General features: G+C 48.8%; 1 protein-coding gene across 1 annotated transcript in view; it reads right to left on the reverse strand.

Annotated features, from left to right (window-relative positions):
• Nucleotides 1-819: 819 nt before the first annotated feature.
• Nucleotides 820-14,779, reverse strand: part of LOC128640576 (alpha-2-macroglobulin-like) — a 58,000-nt gene continuing 44,040 nt past the window's right edge. The window contains exons 2-7 of the mRNA XM_053693047.1: nt 13,340-13,571; nt 12,002-12,125; nt 1,909-2,027; nt 1,741-1,792; nt 1,513-1,596; nt 820-1,091 (exon numbers count right to left, since the gene is read on the reverse strand). Coding sequence (XP_053549022.1) covers nt 820-1,091; nt 1,513-1,596; nt 1,741-1,792; nt 1,909-2,027; nt 12,002-12,125; nt 13,340-13,571 — 883 coding nt within the window. The remainder of the gene's footprint in view (nt 1,092-1,512; nt 1,597-1,740; nt 1,793-1,908; nt 2,028-12,001; nt 12,126-13,339; nt 13,572-14,779) is intronic.

Raw genomic sequence — 14,779 nt, forward strand, 5'->3', positions numbered from 1 at the left:
AACTCTAGGCGTCAGCACAATGTTATCTATATGGTACACATGAACTAACGCCATCTAGTTGTAAAAAAATGTCAAAATGCACTGATATTATAGGCGGCCTTCAAGAGCTTAGAAATTAGCATATGAGCCTACCGAGGTTTAACTTTTAACTAAGAATACCAAAAGAACAAAGCAAAATTGATGATAAAAGTAAATTGGAAAGTTGTTTAAAATGACATGCCCTATCTGAATCATGAGACGTTTATTTTTCTTTGCATAAATATTTTGTAGATGATCTATTTATATAGCCCATATAGTTTTTATTTTTAAATAGATAGTTTTGATAATTTTTAAATAACCAAGCAACAAAGTTTTAGAATACCGACAGATACCTACTCCAGCTTGCTCCTGTTTGTGTACAGGGTCTTTTCATATCTAAATGAAGGGGTTGTCTGCTATTTTCCACTTGCAGTGGGTGTTCCAGTAACCTTTTAAACAGAGCTAAACTGGAAGCTTCTAAGTAAGATTTAAGCGTTTTAATACTGGATTTTTATATCAGTATCTGTGCATTTTATTATTTATAGTAGTGTATATCATATGCAGTTATATTAAAACTGGGGTATACTGTCCCTTTAAGTACACACAAAAAAGCAAGTACAAGTCACCTCAAGTATGTTGTTTCTGGTAAGGCAGAGGACACATAAAATTATTTTATTCCATATACAGTATGGGGGGAAGCCATATAAGCCATATAAGGCATTAGTTTTATAGAGGAAACATTAGGGAAGTTTTAGCATAGAGTGTAAAAAAAACAAGGCACAGAAGGAAGAATTATGCTGGTCAGGTGTGAGGAACAATATTGACTGAGAAGTTTGCTGGTAACTTATACAGATCTATAGAGAAGCCTATAGCTGGGTATAATGGGTCCTGCTCACCCTCTGCCAGGAATCTCTTTCCTTTCTCAAGTATCTCAGGGGTCAGCTGTCCTGTGGCGTTGAGATATTCCAGCACATATATAATGGTTGCTATACGGGCAAGGTTCTGCTCAGCACAACCAGTCGGCATCTGGATGAGCTTCTCAAGATTCTGTAATGGGAGACCCAGAGGGTCGGCTGCAGGATATAAAAGTGAAATTGGTAAGAAAGGAACAGGATGAGTGCTCAGATAGGGCTGGTGTTGTGGGGACTTCCTATTGAGTGCTCAGATAGGGCTGGTGTTGTGGGGACTTCCTATTGAGTGCTCAGATAGGGCTGGTGTTGTGGGGACTTCCTATTGAGTGCTCAGATAGGGCTGGTGTTGTGGGGACTTCCTATTGAGTGCTCAGATAGGGCTGGTGTTGTGGGGACTTCCTATTGAGTGCTCAGATAGGGCTGGTGTTGTGGGTGACTTCCTATTGAGGAGGGGTAGTGACCTGCCACCATACTAACAAGAGGTCAGTGATTGCTGTATGTGGGAGGGTGGGGGGGTGTATGATATTGGGTGGGTGACGTTTATGGATTCTGTAGGGTTTATACACTGGGATAATGCACTTACGCACAACGGTGACAAAAGCCAATTGTGAATCTGGCACTGCATTTTCTGGAGATGATAAGGTTATTGGCGTCTGGGAGTTTGAGTCTGCAGAAAAATATAAATTTTATTATAAAACATATAATGGATAAAACAGTTATAAATAATTCCCAGCATGCAATAGATCAGAGCTTTATACACAGATTAGGGTCAGCTAAACACACAGCAGCTAATCAGGCCTCGTCATTTTACCTTGTACACAGATCAGGTTGCTGCTAGTGGCTTCTTTCTTGACCCCCTCAGGCTGATAGAGAGAAGGGGGAGACCACAAACACGTATGATTAATGCTTGCTCATACACTGTAATGTGTGTACATTTATATTAACTGTGAGCTCTAATTATTGAGGAATAAAATGTCACCTCTACAAGAAGTTTCTGTATCACGGTGTCCTTGCGGGATGGCTGGGAAGAGTCACTGGGGCTGTCACATGTTGCTCCAATGTGAGAGGTCTCAGCACTCAGCGTTAAACTGATCTCACCTGTGATTATGTAATTAGAGAAGATAATTACAAAAATAAAACACAATGAGCCAGATTACAACTGGAGAGCAAACGTTTGCGTTCAAGAGAGAAAGGGTTAATCATGGATGTTTGCGCTCATTGGGCTTATCGCTGTTATTACGAGTTGTATGATTACCGCAACTTCAGAGCTCTGGTTAACTGTTTCGTGAAACAAAAATGTTGCACAAAACACATAAAAAATACATTACACAGTAAAGTTACACTCATAATAACACCATCTAATAAATGTATACATTACACAGTACAGTTACACTCATAACATTATCTAATAAATATACAGTGGAGGATAGACAGACCAGAAGGACGCACATGAGGTCTGGAACACTAGAGATCCAGTGGATGATAGACAGAGCAGCAGAACACACAGGAGGCTGGCACACTAGAGATCCAGTGGAGGATAGACAGAGCAGAAGGACACACAGGAGGTCTGGAACACTAGAGATCCAGTGGAGGATAGACAGAGCAGAAGGACACACAGGAGATCTGGAACACTAGAGATCCAGTGGAGGATAGACAGAGCAGAAGGACACACAGGAGGTCTGGAACACTAGAGATCCAGTGGAGGATAGACAGAGCAGCAGAACACATAGGAGGGTCTGGCACACTAGAGATCCAGTGGAGGATAGACAGAGCAGCAGGTTACACAGGAGGGTCTGGCACACTAGAGATCCAGTGGAGGATAGACAGAGCAGCAGAACACACAGGAGAACTGGAACACTAGAGATCCAGTAGAGGATAGACAGAGCAGGAGGTCTGGAACACTAGAGATCCAGTGTAGGATAGACAGAGCAGCAGAACACACAGGAGGGTCTAGCACACTAGAGATCCAGTGGAGGATATACATAGCAGGAGGTCTGGAACACTAGAGATCCAGTGGAGGATAGACAGAGCAGCAGAACACACAGGAGGTCTGGAACACTAAAGATCCAGTGGAGGATATACAGAGCAGGAGGTCTGGAACACTAGAGATCCAGTGGAGGATAGACAGAGCAGAAGGACACATATGAGGTCTGGAACACTAGAGATCCAGTGGAGGATAGACAGAGCAGAAGGACACATATGAGGTCTGGAACACTAGAGATCCAGTGGAGGATAGCCAGAGCAGCAGAACACATAGGAGGCTTGCACACTAGAGATCCAGTGGAGGATAGACAGAGCAGCAGGATACACAGTAGGGTCTGGAACACTAGAGATCCAGTGGAGGATAGACAGAGCAGCAGGATACACAGGAGGGTCTGGAACACTAGATATCTAGTAGAGGATAGACAGAGCAGCAGAACACATAGGAGGCTGGCGCACTAGAGATCCAGTGGAGGATAGACAGAGCAGAAGGACACACAGGAGGTCTGGATCACTAGCGATCCAGTGGAGGATAGACAGAGCAGAAGGACACACAGGAGGTCTGGAACACTAGAGATCCAATGGAGGATAGACAAAGCAGAAGGACACACAGGAGGTCTGGAACACTAGAGATCCACTCGAGGATAGACAGAGCAGCAGAACACATAGGAGGGTCTGGCACACTAGAGATCCAGTGGAGGATAGACAGAGCAGCAGAACACAAAGGAGGTCTGGAACACTAGAGTTCCAGTGGAGGATAGACAGAGCAGGAGGTCTGGAACACTAGAGATCCAGTGGAGGATAGACAGAGCAGCAGAACACACAGGAGGGTCTGGCACACTAGAGATCCAGTGGAGGATAGACAGAGCAGGAGGTCTGGAACACTAGAGATCCAGTGGAAGATAGACAGAGCAGCAGAACACACAGGAGGTCTGGAACACTAGAGATCAAGTGGAGGATAGACAGAGCAGGAGGTCTGGAACACTAGAGATCCAGTGGAGGATAGACAGAGCAGCAGGACACACAGAAGACTGGAACACTAGAGATCCAGTGGAGGATAGACAGAGCAGGAGGTCTGGAACACTAGAGTTCCAGTGGAGGATAGACAGAGCAGTAGGACACACAGGAGGGTCTGGCATACTAGAGATCCAGTGGAGGATAGACAGAGCAGCAGGATACACAGGAGGGTCTGGAACACTAGAGATCCAGTGGAGGATAGACAGAGCAGCAGGATACACAGGAGGGTCTGGAACACTAGATATCTAGTAGAGGATAGACAGAGCAGCAGAACACACAGGAGGCTGGCACACTAGAGATCCAGTGGAGGATAGACAGAGCAGAAGGACACACAGGAGGTCTGGATCACTAGAGATCCAGTGGAGGATAGACAGAGCAGAAGGACACACAGGAGGTCTGGAACACTAGAGATCCAATGGAGGATAGACAAAGCAGAAGGACACACAGGAGGTCTGGAACACTAGAGATCCAGTGGAGGATAGACAGAGCAGCAGAACACATAGGAGGGTCTGGCACACTAGAGATCCAGTGGAGGATAGACAGAGCAGCAGAACACAAAGGAGGTCTGGAACACTAGAGTTCCAGTGGAGGATAGACAGAGCAGGAGGTCTGGAACACTAGAGATCCAGTGGAGGATAGACAGAGCAGCAGAACACACAGGAGGGTCTGGCACACTAGAGATCCAGTGGAGGATAGACAGAGCAGGAGGTCTGGAACACTAGAGATCCAGTGGAAGATAGACAGAGCAGCAGAACACACAGGAGGTCTGGAACACTAGAGATCAAGTGGAGGATAGACAGAGCAGGAGGTCTGGAACACTAGAGATCCAGTGGAGGATAGACAGAGCAGCAGGACACACAGAAGGCTGGAACACTAGAGTTCCAGTGGAGGATAGACAGAGCAGTAGGACACACAGGAGGGTCTGGCATACTAGAGATCCAGTGGAGGATAGACAGAGCAGCAGGATACACAGGAGGGTCTGGCACACTAGAGATCCAGTGGAGGATAGACAGAGCAGCAGGACACACAGAAGGGTCTGGCACACTGTAGATCCAGTGGAGGATAGACAGAGCAGCAGGACACACAGGAGGGTCTGGCACACTAGAGATCCAGTGGAGGATAGACAGAGCAGCAGGACACACAGAAGGGTCTGGCACACTGTAGATCCAGTGGAGGATAGACAGAGCATCAGGAAACAAAGGAGAGTCTGGCACACTAGAGATCCAATGGAGGATAGACAGAGCAGCAGGACACACAGGAGGGTCTGGCATGCTAGAGATCCAGTGGAGGATAGACAGAGCAGCAGGACACACAGGAGGGTCTGGCACACTAGAGATCCAGTGGAAGATAGACAGAGCAGCAGAACACACAGGAGGGTCTGGCACACTAGAGATCCAGTGGAGGACAGACAGAGCAGCAGAACACACAGGAGGGTCTGGCACACTAGAGATCCAGTGGAGGATAGACAGAGCAGCAGAACACACAGGAGGGTCTGGCACACTAGAGATCCAGTGGAGGACAGACAGAGCAGCAGGACACACAGGAGGGTCTGGCACACTAGAGATGCAGTGGAGGATAGACAGATCAGCAGGACACACAGAAGGGTCTAGCACACTTGAGATCCAGTGGAGGATAGACAGATCAGCAGGACACACAGGAGGGTCTGGCACACTAGAGATCCAGTGGACGACAGACAGAGCAGCAGGACACACAGGAGGGTCTAGCTCACTAGAGATCCAGTGGAGGACAGACAGAGCAGCAGGACACACAGGTGGTCTGGCACACTAGAGATCCAGTGGAGGATAGACAGAGCAGAAGGACACACAGGAGGGTCTGGCACACTAGAGATCCAGTGGAGGATAGACAGAGCAGAAGGACACACAGGAGGGTCTGGCACACTAGAGATCCAGTGGAGGATAGACAGAGCAGAAGGACACACAGGAGGGTCTGGCACACTAGAGATCCAGTGGAGGATAGACAGAGCAGCAAGACACACAGGAGGCTGGCACACTAGAGATCCAATGGAGGATAGATGGAGCAGCAGGACACACAGGAGGGTCTAGCACACTAGAGATCCAATGGAGGATAGACAGAGCAGCAGGACACACAGGAGAACTGGAACACTAGAGATCCAGTGGAGGACAAACAGAGCAACAGGACACACAGGAGGGTCTGACACACTAGAGATCCAGTGGAGGATAGACAGAGCAGCAGGACACATAGGATGCTGGCACACTAGAGATCCAGTGGAGGACAGACAGAGCAGCAGGACACACAGGATGGTCTGGCACACTAGAGATCCAGTAGAGGATAGACAGAGCAGCAGGACACAGGAGGCTGGCACACTAGAGATCCAGTGGAGAATAGACAGAGCAGCAGAACACTAAGGAGGGTCTGGCACACTAGAGATCCAGTGGAGGATAGACAGAGCAGCAGAACACACAGGAGGTCTGGCACACTAGAGATCCAGTGGAGGATAGACAGAGCAGCAGGACACACAGGAGGGTCTGGCACACTAGAGATCCAGTGGAGGATAGACAGAGCAGCAGGACACAGGAGGCTGGCACACTAGAGATCCAGTGGAGGATAGACAGAGCAGTAGGACACACAGGAGGGTCTAGCACACTAGAGATCCAGTGGAGGATAGACAGAGCAGCAGGACACACAGGAGGGTCTGGCACACTAGAGATCCAGTAGAGGATAGACAAAGCAGCAGGACACACAGGAGGGTCTGGCACACTAGAGATCCAGTAGAGGATAGACAAAGCAGCAGGACACACAGGAGGGTCTGGCACACTAGAGATACAGTGTAGGATAGACAGAGCAGCAGGATACACAGGAGGGTCTAGCACACTAGAGATCCAGTGGAGGATAGACAGATCAGCAGGATACACAGGAGGGTCTGGCACACTAGAGATCCAGTAGAGGATAGACAGAGCAGCAGGACACACAGGAGGGTCTGGCACACTAGAGATCCAGTAGAGGATAGACAGAGCAGCAGGACACACAGGAGGGTCTAGCACACTAGAGATCCAGTGGAGGATAGACAGATCAGCAGGATACACAGGAGGGTCTGGCACACTAGAGATCCAGTAGAGGATAGACAGAGCAGCAGGACACACAGGAGGGTCTGGCACACTAGAGATCCAGTAGAGGACAGACAGAGCAGCAGGACACAGGAGGGTCTGGCACACTAGAGATCCAGTGGAGGATAGACAGAGCAGCAGGACACAGGAGGGTCTGGCACACTAGAGATCCAGTAGAGGACAGACAGAGCAGCAGAACACACAGGAGGGTCTGGCACACTAGAGATCCAGTGGAGGATAGACAGAGCAGCAGGACACACAGGAGGGTCTAGCACACTAGAGATCCAGTGGAGGATAGACAGAGCAGCAGGACACAGGAGAGTCTGGCACACTAGAGATCCAGTGGAGGATAGACAGAGCAGCAGGATACACAGAAGGGTCTGGCACACTAGAGATCCAGTGGAGGATAGACAGAGCAGCAGGACACACAGGAGGGTCTGGCACACTAGAGATCCAGTAGAGGATAGACAGAGCAGCAGGACACACAGGAGGGTCTGGCACACTAGAGATCCAGGGTAGGATTGACAGAGCAGCAGGACACAAAGGAGGGTCTGTCACACTAGAGATCCAGAGGAGGATAGACAGAGCAGCAGGACACAGGAGGCTGGCACACTAGAGATCCAGTGGAGGATAGACAGAGCAGCAGGATACAGGAGGCTGGGACACTAGAGATCCAGAGGAGGATAGACAGAGCAGCAGGACACACAGGAGGGTCTGGCACACTAGAGATCCAGTAGAGGATAGACAGAGCAGCAGGACACACAGGAGGGTCTGGCACACTAGAGATCCAGGGTAGGATTGACAGAGCAGCAGGACACAAAGGAGGGTCTGGCACACTAGAGATCCAGTGGAGGACAGACAGAGCAGCAGGACACAGGAGGGTCTGGCACACTAGAGATCCAGTAGAGGACAGACAGAGCAGCAGGACACAGGAGGGTCTGGCACACTAGAGATCCAGTGGAGGATAGACAGAACAGCAGAACACACAGGAGGGTCTGGCACACTAGAGATCCAGTAGAGGACAGACAGAGCAGCAGGACACAGGAGGGTCTGGCACACTAGAGATCCAGTGGAGGATAGACAGAGCAGCAGGACACACAGGAGGGTCTAGCACACTAGAGATCCAGTGGAGGATAGACAGAGCAGCAGGACACAGGAGAGTCTGGCACACTAGAGATCCAGTGGAGGATAGGCAGAGCAGCAGGACACAGGAGGGTCTGGCACACTAGAGATCCAGTGGAGGATAGGCAGAGCAGCAGGACACACAGGAGGGTCTGGCACACTAGAGATCCAGTGGAGGATAGACAGAGCAGCAGGACACAGGAGGGTCTGGCACACTAGAGATCCAGTGGAGGATAGACAGAGCAGCAGGACACACAGGAGGGTCTGGCACACTAGAGATCCAGTGGAGGATAGACAGAGCAGCAGGATACACAGGAGGGTCTGGCACACTAGAGATCCAGTGGAGGACAGACAGAGCAGCAGGACACACAGTAGGCTGGCACACTAGAGATCCAGGGGAGGACAGACAGAGTAGCGAACACACAGGAGAGTGTGGCACACTAGAGATCCAGTGGAGGCTAGACAGAGCAGCAGGACACACAGGAGGGTCTGGCACACTAGAGATCCAGTGGAGGATAGACAGAGCAGCAGGACACACAGGTGGTCTGGCACACTAGAGATCCAGTGGAGGATAGACAGAGCAGCAGGACACACAGGAGGCTGGCACACTAGAGATCCAGTGGAGGATAGACAGAGCAGCAGGGCACACAGGTGGTCTGGCACACTAGAGATCCAGTGGAGGATAGACAGAGCAGCAGGACACACAGGAGGGTCTGGCACACTAGAGATCCAGTGGAGGATAGACAGAGCAGCAGGACACACAGGAGGGTCTGGCACACTAGAGATCCAGTGGAGGATAGACATAGCAGCAGGACACAGGAGGCTAGCACACTAGAGATCCAGAGGAGGATAGACAGAGCAGCAGGGCACACAGGTGGTCTGGCACACTAGAGATCCAGTGGAGGACAGACAGAGGAGCAGGACACACAGGTGGTCTGGCACACTAGAGATCCAGTGGAGGATAGACAGAGCAGCAGAACACACAGGTGGTCTGGCACACTAGAGATCCAGTGGAGGATAGACAGAGCAGCAGGACACACAGGTGGTCTGGCACACTAGAGATCCAGTGGAGGATAGACAGAGCAGCAGGACACACAGGAGGCTGGCACACTAGAGATCCAGTGGAGGACAGACAGAGGAGCAGGACACACAGGTGGTCTGGCACACTAGAGATCCAGTGGAGGACAGACAGAGCAGCAGGACACACAGGTGGTCTGGCACACTAGAGATTCAGGGGAGGATAGACAGAGCAGCAGGACACACAGGAGGGTCTAGCACACTAGAGATCCAGTGGAGGATAGACAGAGCAGCAGGACACACAGGAGGCTGGCACACTAGAGATCCAGTGGAGGATAGACAGGACACACAGGAGGCTGGCACACTAGAGATCCAGTGGAGGATAGACAGAGCAGCAGGACACACAGGTGGTCTGGCACACTAGAGATCCAGTGGAGGATAGACAGAGAAGCAGGACACACAGGAGGGTCTGGCACACTAGAGATCCAGTGGAGGATAGACAGAGCAGCAGGACACACAGGAGGCTGGCACAATAGAGATCCAGTGGAGAATAGACAGAGCAGCAGGACACACAGGAGGGTCTGGCACACTAGAGATCCAGTGGAGGATAGACAGAGCAGCAGGACACAGGAGGCTGGCACACTAGAGATCCAGAGGAGGATAGACAGAGCAGCAGGATACAAGAGGCTGGCACACTAGAGATCCAGTGGAGGATAGACAGAGCAGCAGGACACACATGAGGGGCTGGCACACTAGAGATCTAGTGGAGGATAGACAGAGCAGCAGGACAGACAGGAGGGTCTGGCACACTAGAGATCCAGGGTAGGATAGACAGGACCCAGGAGGTCTAGCACAATAGAGATCCAGTGGAGTATAGACAGGACACAGGAGGTCTGGCACACTAGAGATCCAGTGGAGTATAGACAGGACACAGGAGGTCTGGCACAATAGAGATCCAGTGGAGTATAGACAGGACACAGGAGGTCTGGCACACTAGAGATCCAGTGGAGTATAGACAGGACACAGGAGGTCTGGCACACTAGAGATCCAGTGGAGTATAGACAGGACACAGGAGGTCTGGCACACTAGAGATCCAGTGGAGTATAGACAGGACACAGGAGGTCTGGCACAATAGAGATCCAGTGGAGTATAGACAGGACACAGGAGGTCTGGCACACTAGAGATCCAGTGGAGTATAGACAGGACACAGGAGGTCTGGCACACTAGAGATCCAGTGGAGGACAGACAGAGGAGCAGGACACACAGGTGGTCTGGCACACTAGAGATCCAGTGGAGGATAGACAGAGCAGCAGAACACACAGGTGGTCTGGCACACTAGAGATCCAGTGGAGGATAGACAGAGCAGCAGGACACACAGGTGGTCTGGCACACTAGAGATCCAGTGGAGGATAGACAGAGCAGCAGGACACACAGGAGGCTGGCACACTAGAGATCCAGTGGAGGACAGACAGAGGAGCAGGACACACAGGTGGTCTGGCACACTAGAGATCCAGTGGAGGACAGACAGAGCAGCAGGACACACAGGTGGTCTGGCACACTAGAGATTCAGGGAAGGATAGACAGAGCAGCAGGACACACAGGAGGGTCTAGCACACTAGAGATCCAGTGGAGGATAGACAGAGCAGCAGGACACACAGGAGGCTGGCACACTAGAGATCCAGTGGAGGATAGACAGGACACACAGGAGGCTGGCACACTAGAGATCCAGTGGAGGATAGACAGAGCAGCAGGACACACAGGTGGTCTGGCACACTAGAGATCCAGTGGAGGATAGACAGAGAAGCAGGACACACAGGAGGGTCTGGCACACTAGAGATCCAGTGGAGGATAGACAGAGCAGCAGGACACACAGGAGGCTGGCACAATAGAGATCCAGTGGAGAATAGACAGAGCAGCAGGACACACAGGAGGGTCTGGCACACTAGATATCCAGTGGAGGATAGACAGAGCAGCAGGACACAGGAGGCTGGCACACTAGAGATCCAGAGGAGGATAGACAGAGCAGCAGGATACAAGAGGCTGGCACACTAGAGATCCAGTGGAGGATAGACAGAGCAGCAGGACACACATAAGGGGCTGGCACACTAGAGATCTAGTGGAGGATAGACAGAGCAGCAGGACAGACAGGAGGGTCTGGCACACTAGAGATCCAGGGTAGGATAGACAGGACCCAGGAGGTCTAGCACAATAGAGATCCAGTGGAGTATAGACAGGACACAGGAGGTCTGGCACACTAGAGATCCAGTGGAGTATAGACAGGACACAGGAGGTCTGGCACAATAGAGATCCAGTGGAGTATAGACAGGACACAGGAGGTCTGGCACACTAGAGATCCAGTGGAGTATAGACAGGACACAGGAGGTCTGGCACACTAGAGATCCAGTGGAGTATAGACAGGACACAGGAGGTCTGGCACAATAGAGATCCAGTGGAGTATAGACAGGACACAGGAGGTCTGGCACACTAGAGATCCAGTGGAGTATAGACAGGACACAGGAGGTCTGGCACACTAGAGATCCAGTGGAGTATAGACAGGACACAGGAGGTCTGGCACACTAGAGATCCAGTGGAGTATAGACAGGACACAGGAGGTCTGGCACAATAGAGATCCAGTGGAGTATAGACAGGACACAGGAGGCCTGGCACAATAGAGATCCAGTGGAGAATAGACAGAGCAGCAGGACACATAGGAGGGTCTGGCACACTAGAGATCCAGTAGAGGATAGACAGAGCAGCAGGGCACACAGGAGAGTCTGGCACACTAGAGATCCAGAGGAGTATAGACAGGACACAGGAGGTCTGGTACACCATGATTGTTAAGATCAACACCTAATTTTTGAGGAACCAGAGTCCAGGTATAGGAGGCTCTTTCTCCAAGGCAAATGCAGACGTCCTGGGGCACATCCTGGGGCTCAGCAACAAAATCAGAGGAGCTTCCCATGGTCACACGAACCTGCAGGTATCACAAGAGAAGTCAGCAGTATACACAGTGTTACACAGCTAAAATAGAGGCAGAGGCCTGCACTATACACAGTGCTACACAGCTAATATAGAGGCAGAGGCCAGCAGTATATACAGTGCTACACAGCTAATATAGAGGCAGATGTCAGCAGTATACACAGTGCTACCCAGCTATTAGAGGGAGACGTCAGCAGTATACACAGTGCTACACAGCTATTAGAGGGAGAGGTCAGCAGTATACACAGTGCTACACAGCTAATATAGAGGCAGAGGATAGCAGTATACACAGTGCTACACAGCTAATATAGAGGCCAGCAATATACACAGTGCTACACAGCTAATATAGAGGGAGAGGTCAGCAGTATACACAGTGCTACACAACTAATATAGAGGCAGAGGTCAGCAGTATACACAGTGCTACACAGCTAATATAAAGGAACATGTTTTCAGTATACACAGTGCTACACAGCTAATATAGAGGCAGATGTCAGCAGTATACACAGTGCTACACAGCTAATATAGAGGCAGATGTTAGCAGTATATACAGTGCTACACAGCTAATATAGAGGCAGATGTCAGCAGTATATACAGTGCTACACAGCTAATATAGAGGCAGGTGTCAGCAGTATATACAGTGCTAAACAGCTAATATAGAGGCAGAGGTCAGCAGTATATACAGTGCTAAACAGCTAATATAGAGGCAGAGGTCAGCAGTATATACAGTGTTACACAGCTAATATAGAGGCAGATGTCAGCAGTATATACAGTGCTACACAGCTAATATAGAGTCAGAGGTCAGCAGTATACACAGTGCTAAACAGCTAATATAGAGGCAGAGGTCAGCAGTATACAAAGAGCTAAACAGCTAATATAGAGGCAGAGGTCAGCAGTATACACAGTGCTACACAGCTAATACAGAGGGAGAGGTCAGCAGTATACACAGTGCTACACAGCTAATACAGAGGGAGAGGTCAGCAGTATACACAGTGCTACACAGCTAATACAGAGGGAGAGGTCAGCAGTAAACAAAGTGCTACACAGGTAATACAGAGGGAGAGGTCCGCAGTATACACAGTGCTACACAGATTATAAAGAGGGAGAAGTGAGCAGTATACACAGTGCTACACAGATAATACAGAGGGAGAGGTCAGCAGCATACACAGTGCTACACAGGAAGATGTCAGCAGTAAGCACAGCACTGGTTACCTTGATGCACTGCTCCAGGTAGTTTGGTACAAAGGCTCTGAGTACCAGGGTCTCTCCTCGGACAATGGAATACGGTAAAGATAATTCCACAAAGAATGGCAAGAAGGATGTGAATTTTGCTGGATCTGGGATCATCCCAAACCCTTCATTATCAGATACACAGAACATGGAGCCTTCCCAGCCAGTTATAGAGTCAGGTACCACCAGTGTTACACTACCGGTGCCGTCCGAGCTGTGAGACAGGAAATGTACGCATTCATGTTTAGTAAGCGACACACATGTACACAATCATGTTTAGTAAGTGACACACATGTACACATTCATGTTTAGTAAGCGACACATATGTACACAATCATGTTTAGTAAGTGACACATATGTACACAATCATGTTTAGTAAGTGACACATATGTACACAATCATGTTTAGGAAGTGACACATATGTACACAATCATGTTTAGTAAGCGACACATATGTACACATTCATGTTTAGTAAGCGACACATATGTACACAATCATGTTTAGTAAGCGACACACATGTACACAATCATGTTTAGCAAGTGACACACATGTACACAATCATGTTTAGCAAGTGACACACATGTACACAATCATGTTTAGTAAGTGACACACATGTACACAATCATGTTTAGTAACAGACACACATGTACACAATCATGTTTAGTAAGCGACACACATGTACACAATCATGTTTAGTAAGTGACACATATGTACACAATCATGTTTAGTAAGTGACACATATGTACACAATCATGTTTAGTAAGTGACACATATGTACACAATCATGTTTAGTAAGTGACAGATATGTACACAATCATGTTTAGTAAGTGACACATATGTACACAATCATGTTTAGTAAGTGACAGATATGTACACAATCATGTTTAGTAAGTGACACATATGTACACAATCATGTTTAGTAAGTGACACACATGTACACAATCATGTTTAGCAAGTGACACACATGTACACAATCATGTTTAGTAAGTGACACACATGTACACAATCATGTTTAGCAAGCGACACACATGTACACAATCTTGTTTAATAAGTGACACATATGTACACAATCATGTTTAGTAAGTGACACATATGTACACAATCATGTTTAGTAAGTGACACACATGTACACAATCATGTTTAGCAAGCGACACACATGTACACAATCATGTTTAATAAGTGACACATATGTACACAATCATGTTTAGTAAGTGACACATATGTACACAATCATGTTTAGTAAGTGACACATATGTACACAATCATGTTTAGTAAGGGACACATATGTACACACTCATGTTTAGTAAGTGACACATATGTACACAATCATGTTTAGTAAGTGACACATCTGTACACAATCATGTTTAGCAAGTGACACACATGTACACAATCATGTTTAGCTAGTGACACATATGTACATAA

The sequence above is a fragment of the Bombina bombina genome, chromosome 9, assembly GCF_027579735.1.
Source record: "Bombina bombina isolate aBomBom1 chromosome 9, aBomBom1.pri, whole genome shotgun sequence".
NCBI classification, from domain to species: Eukaryota; Metazoa; Chordata; class Amphibia; order Anura; family Bombinatoridae; genus Bombina; species Bombina bombina.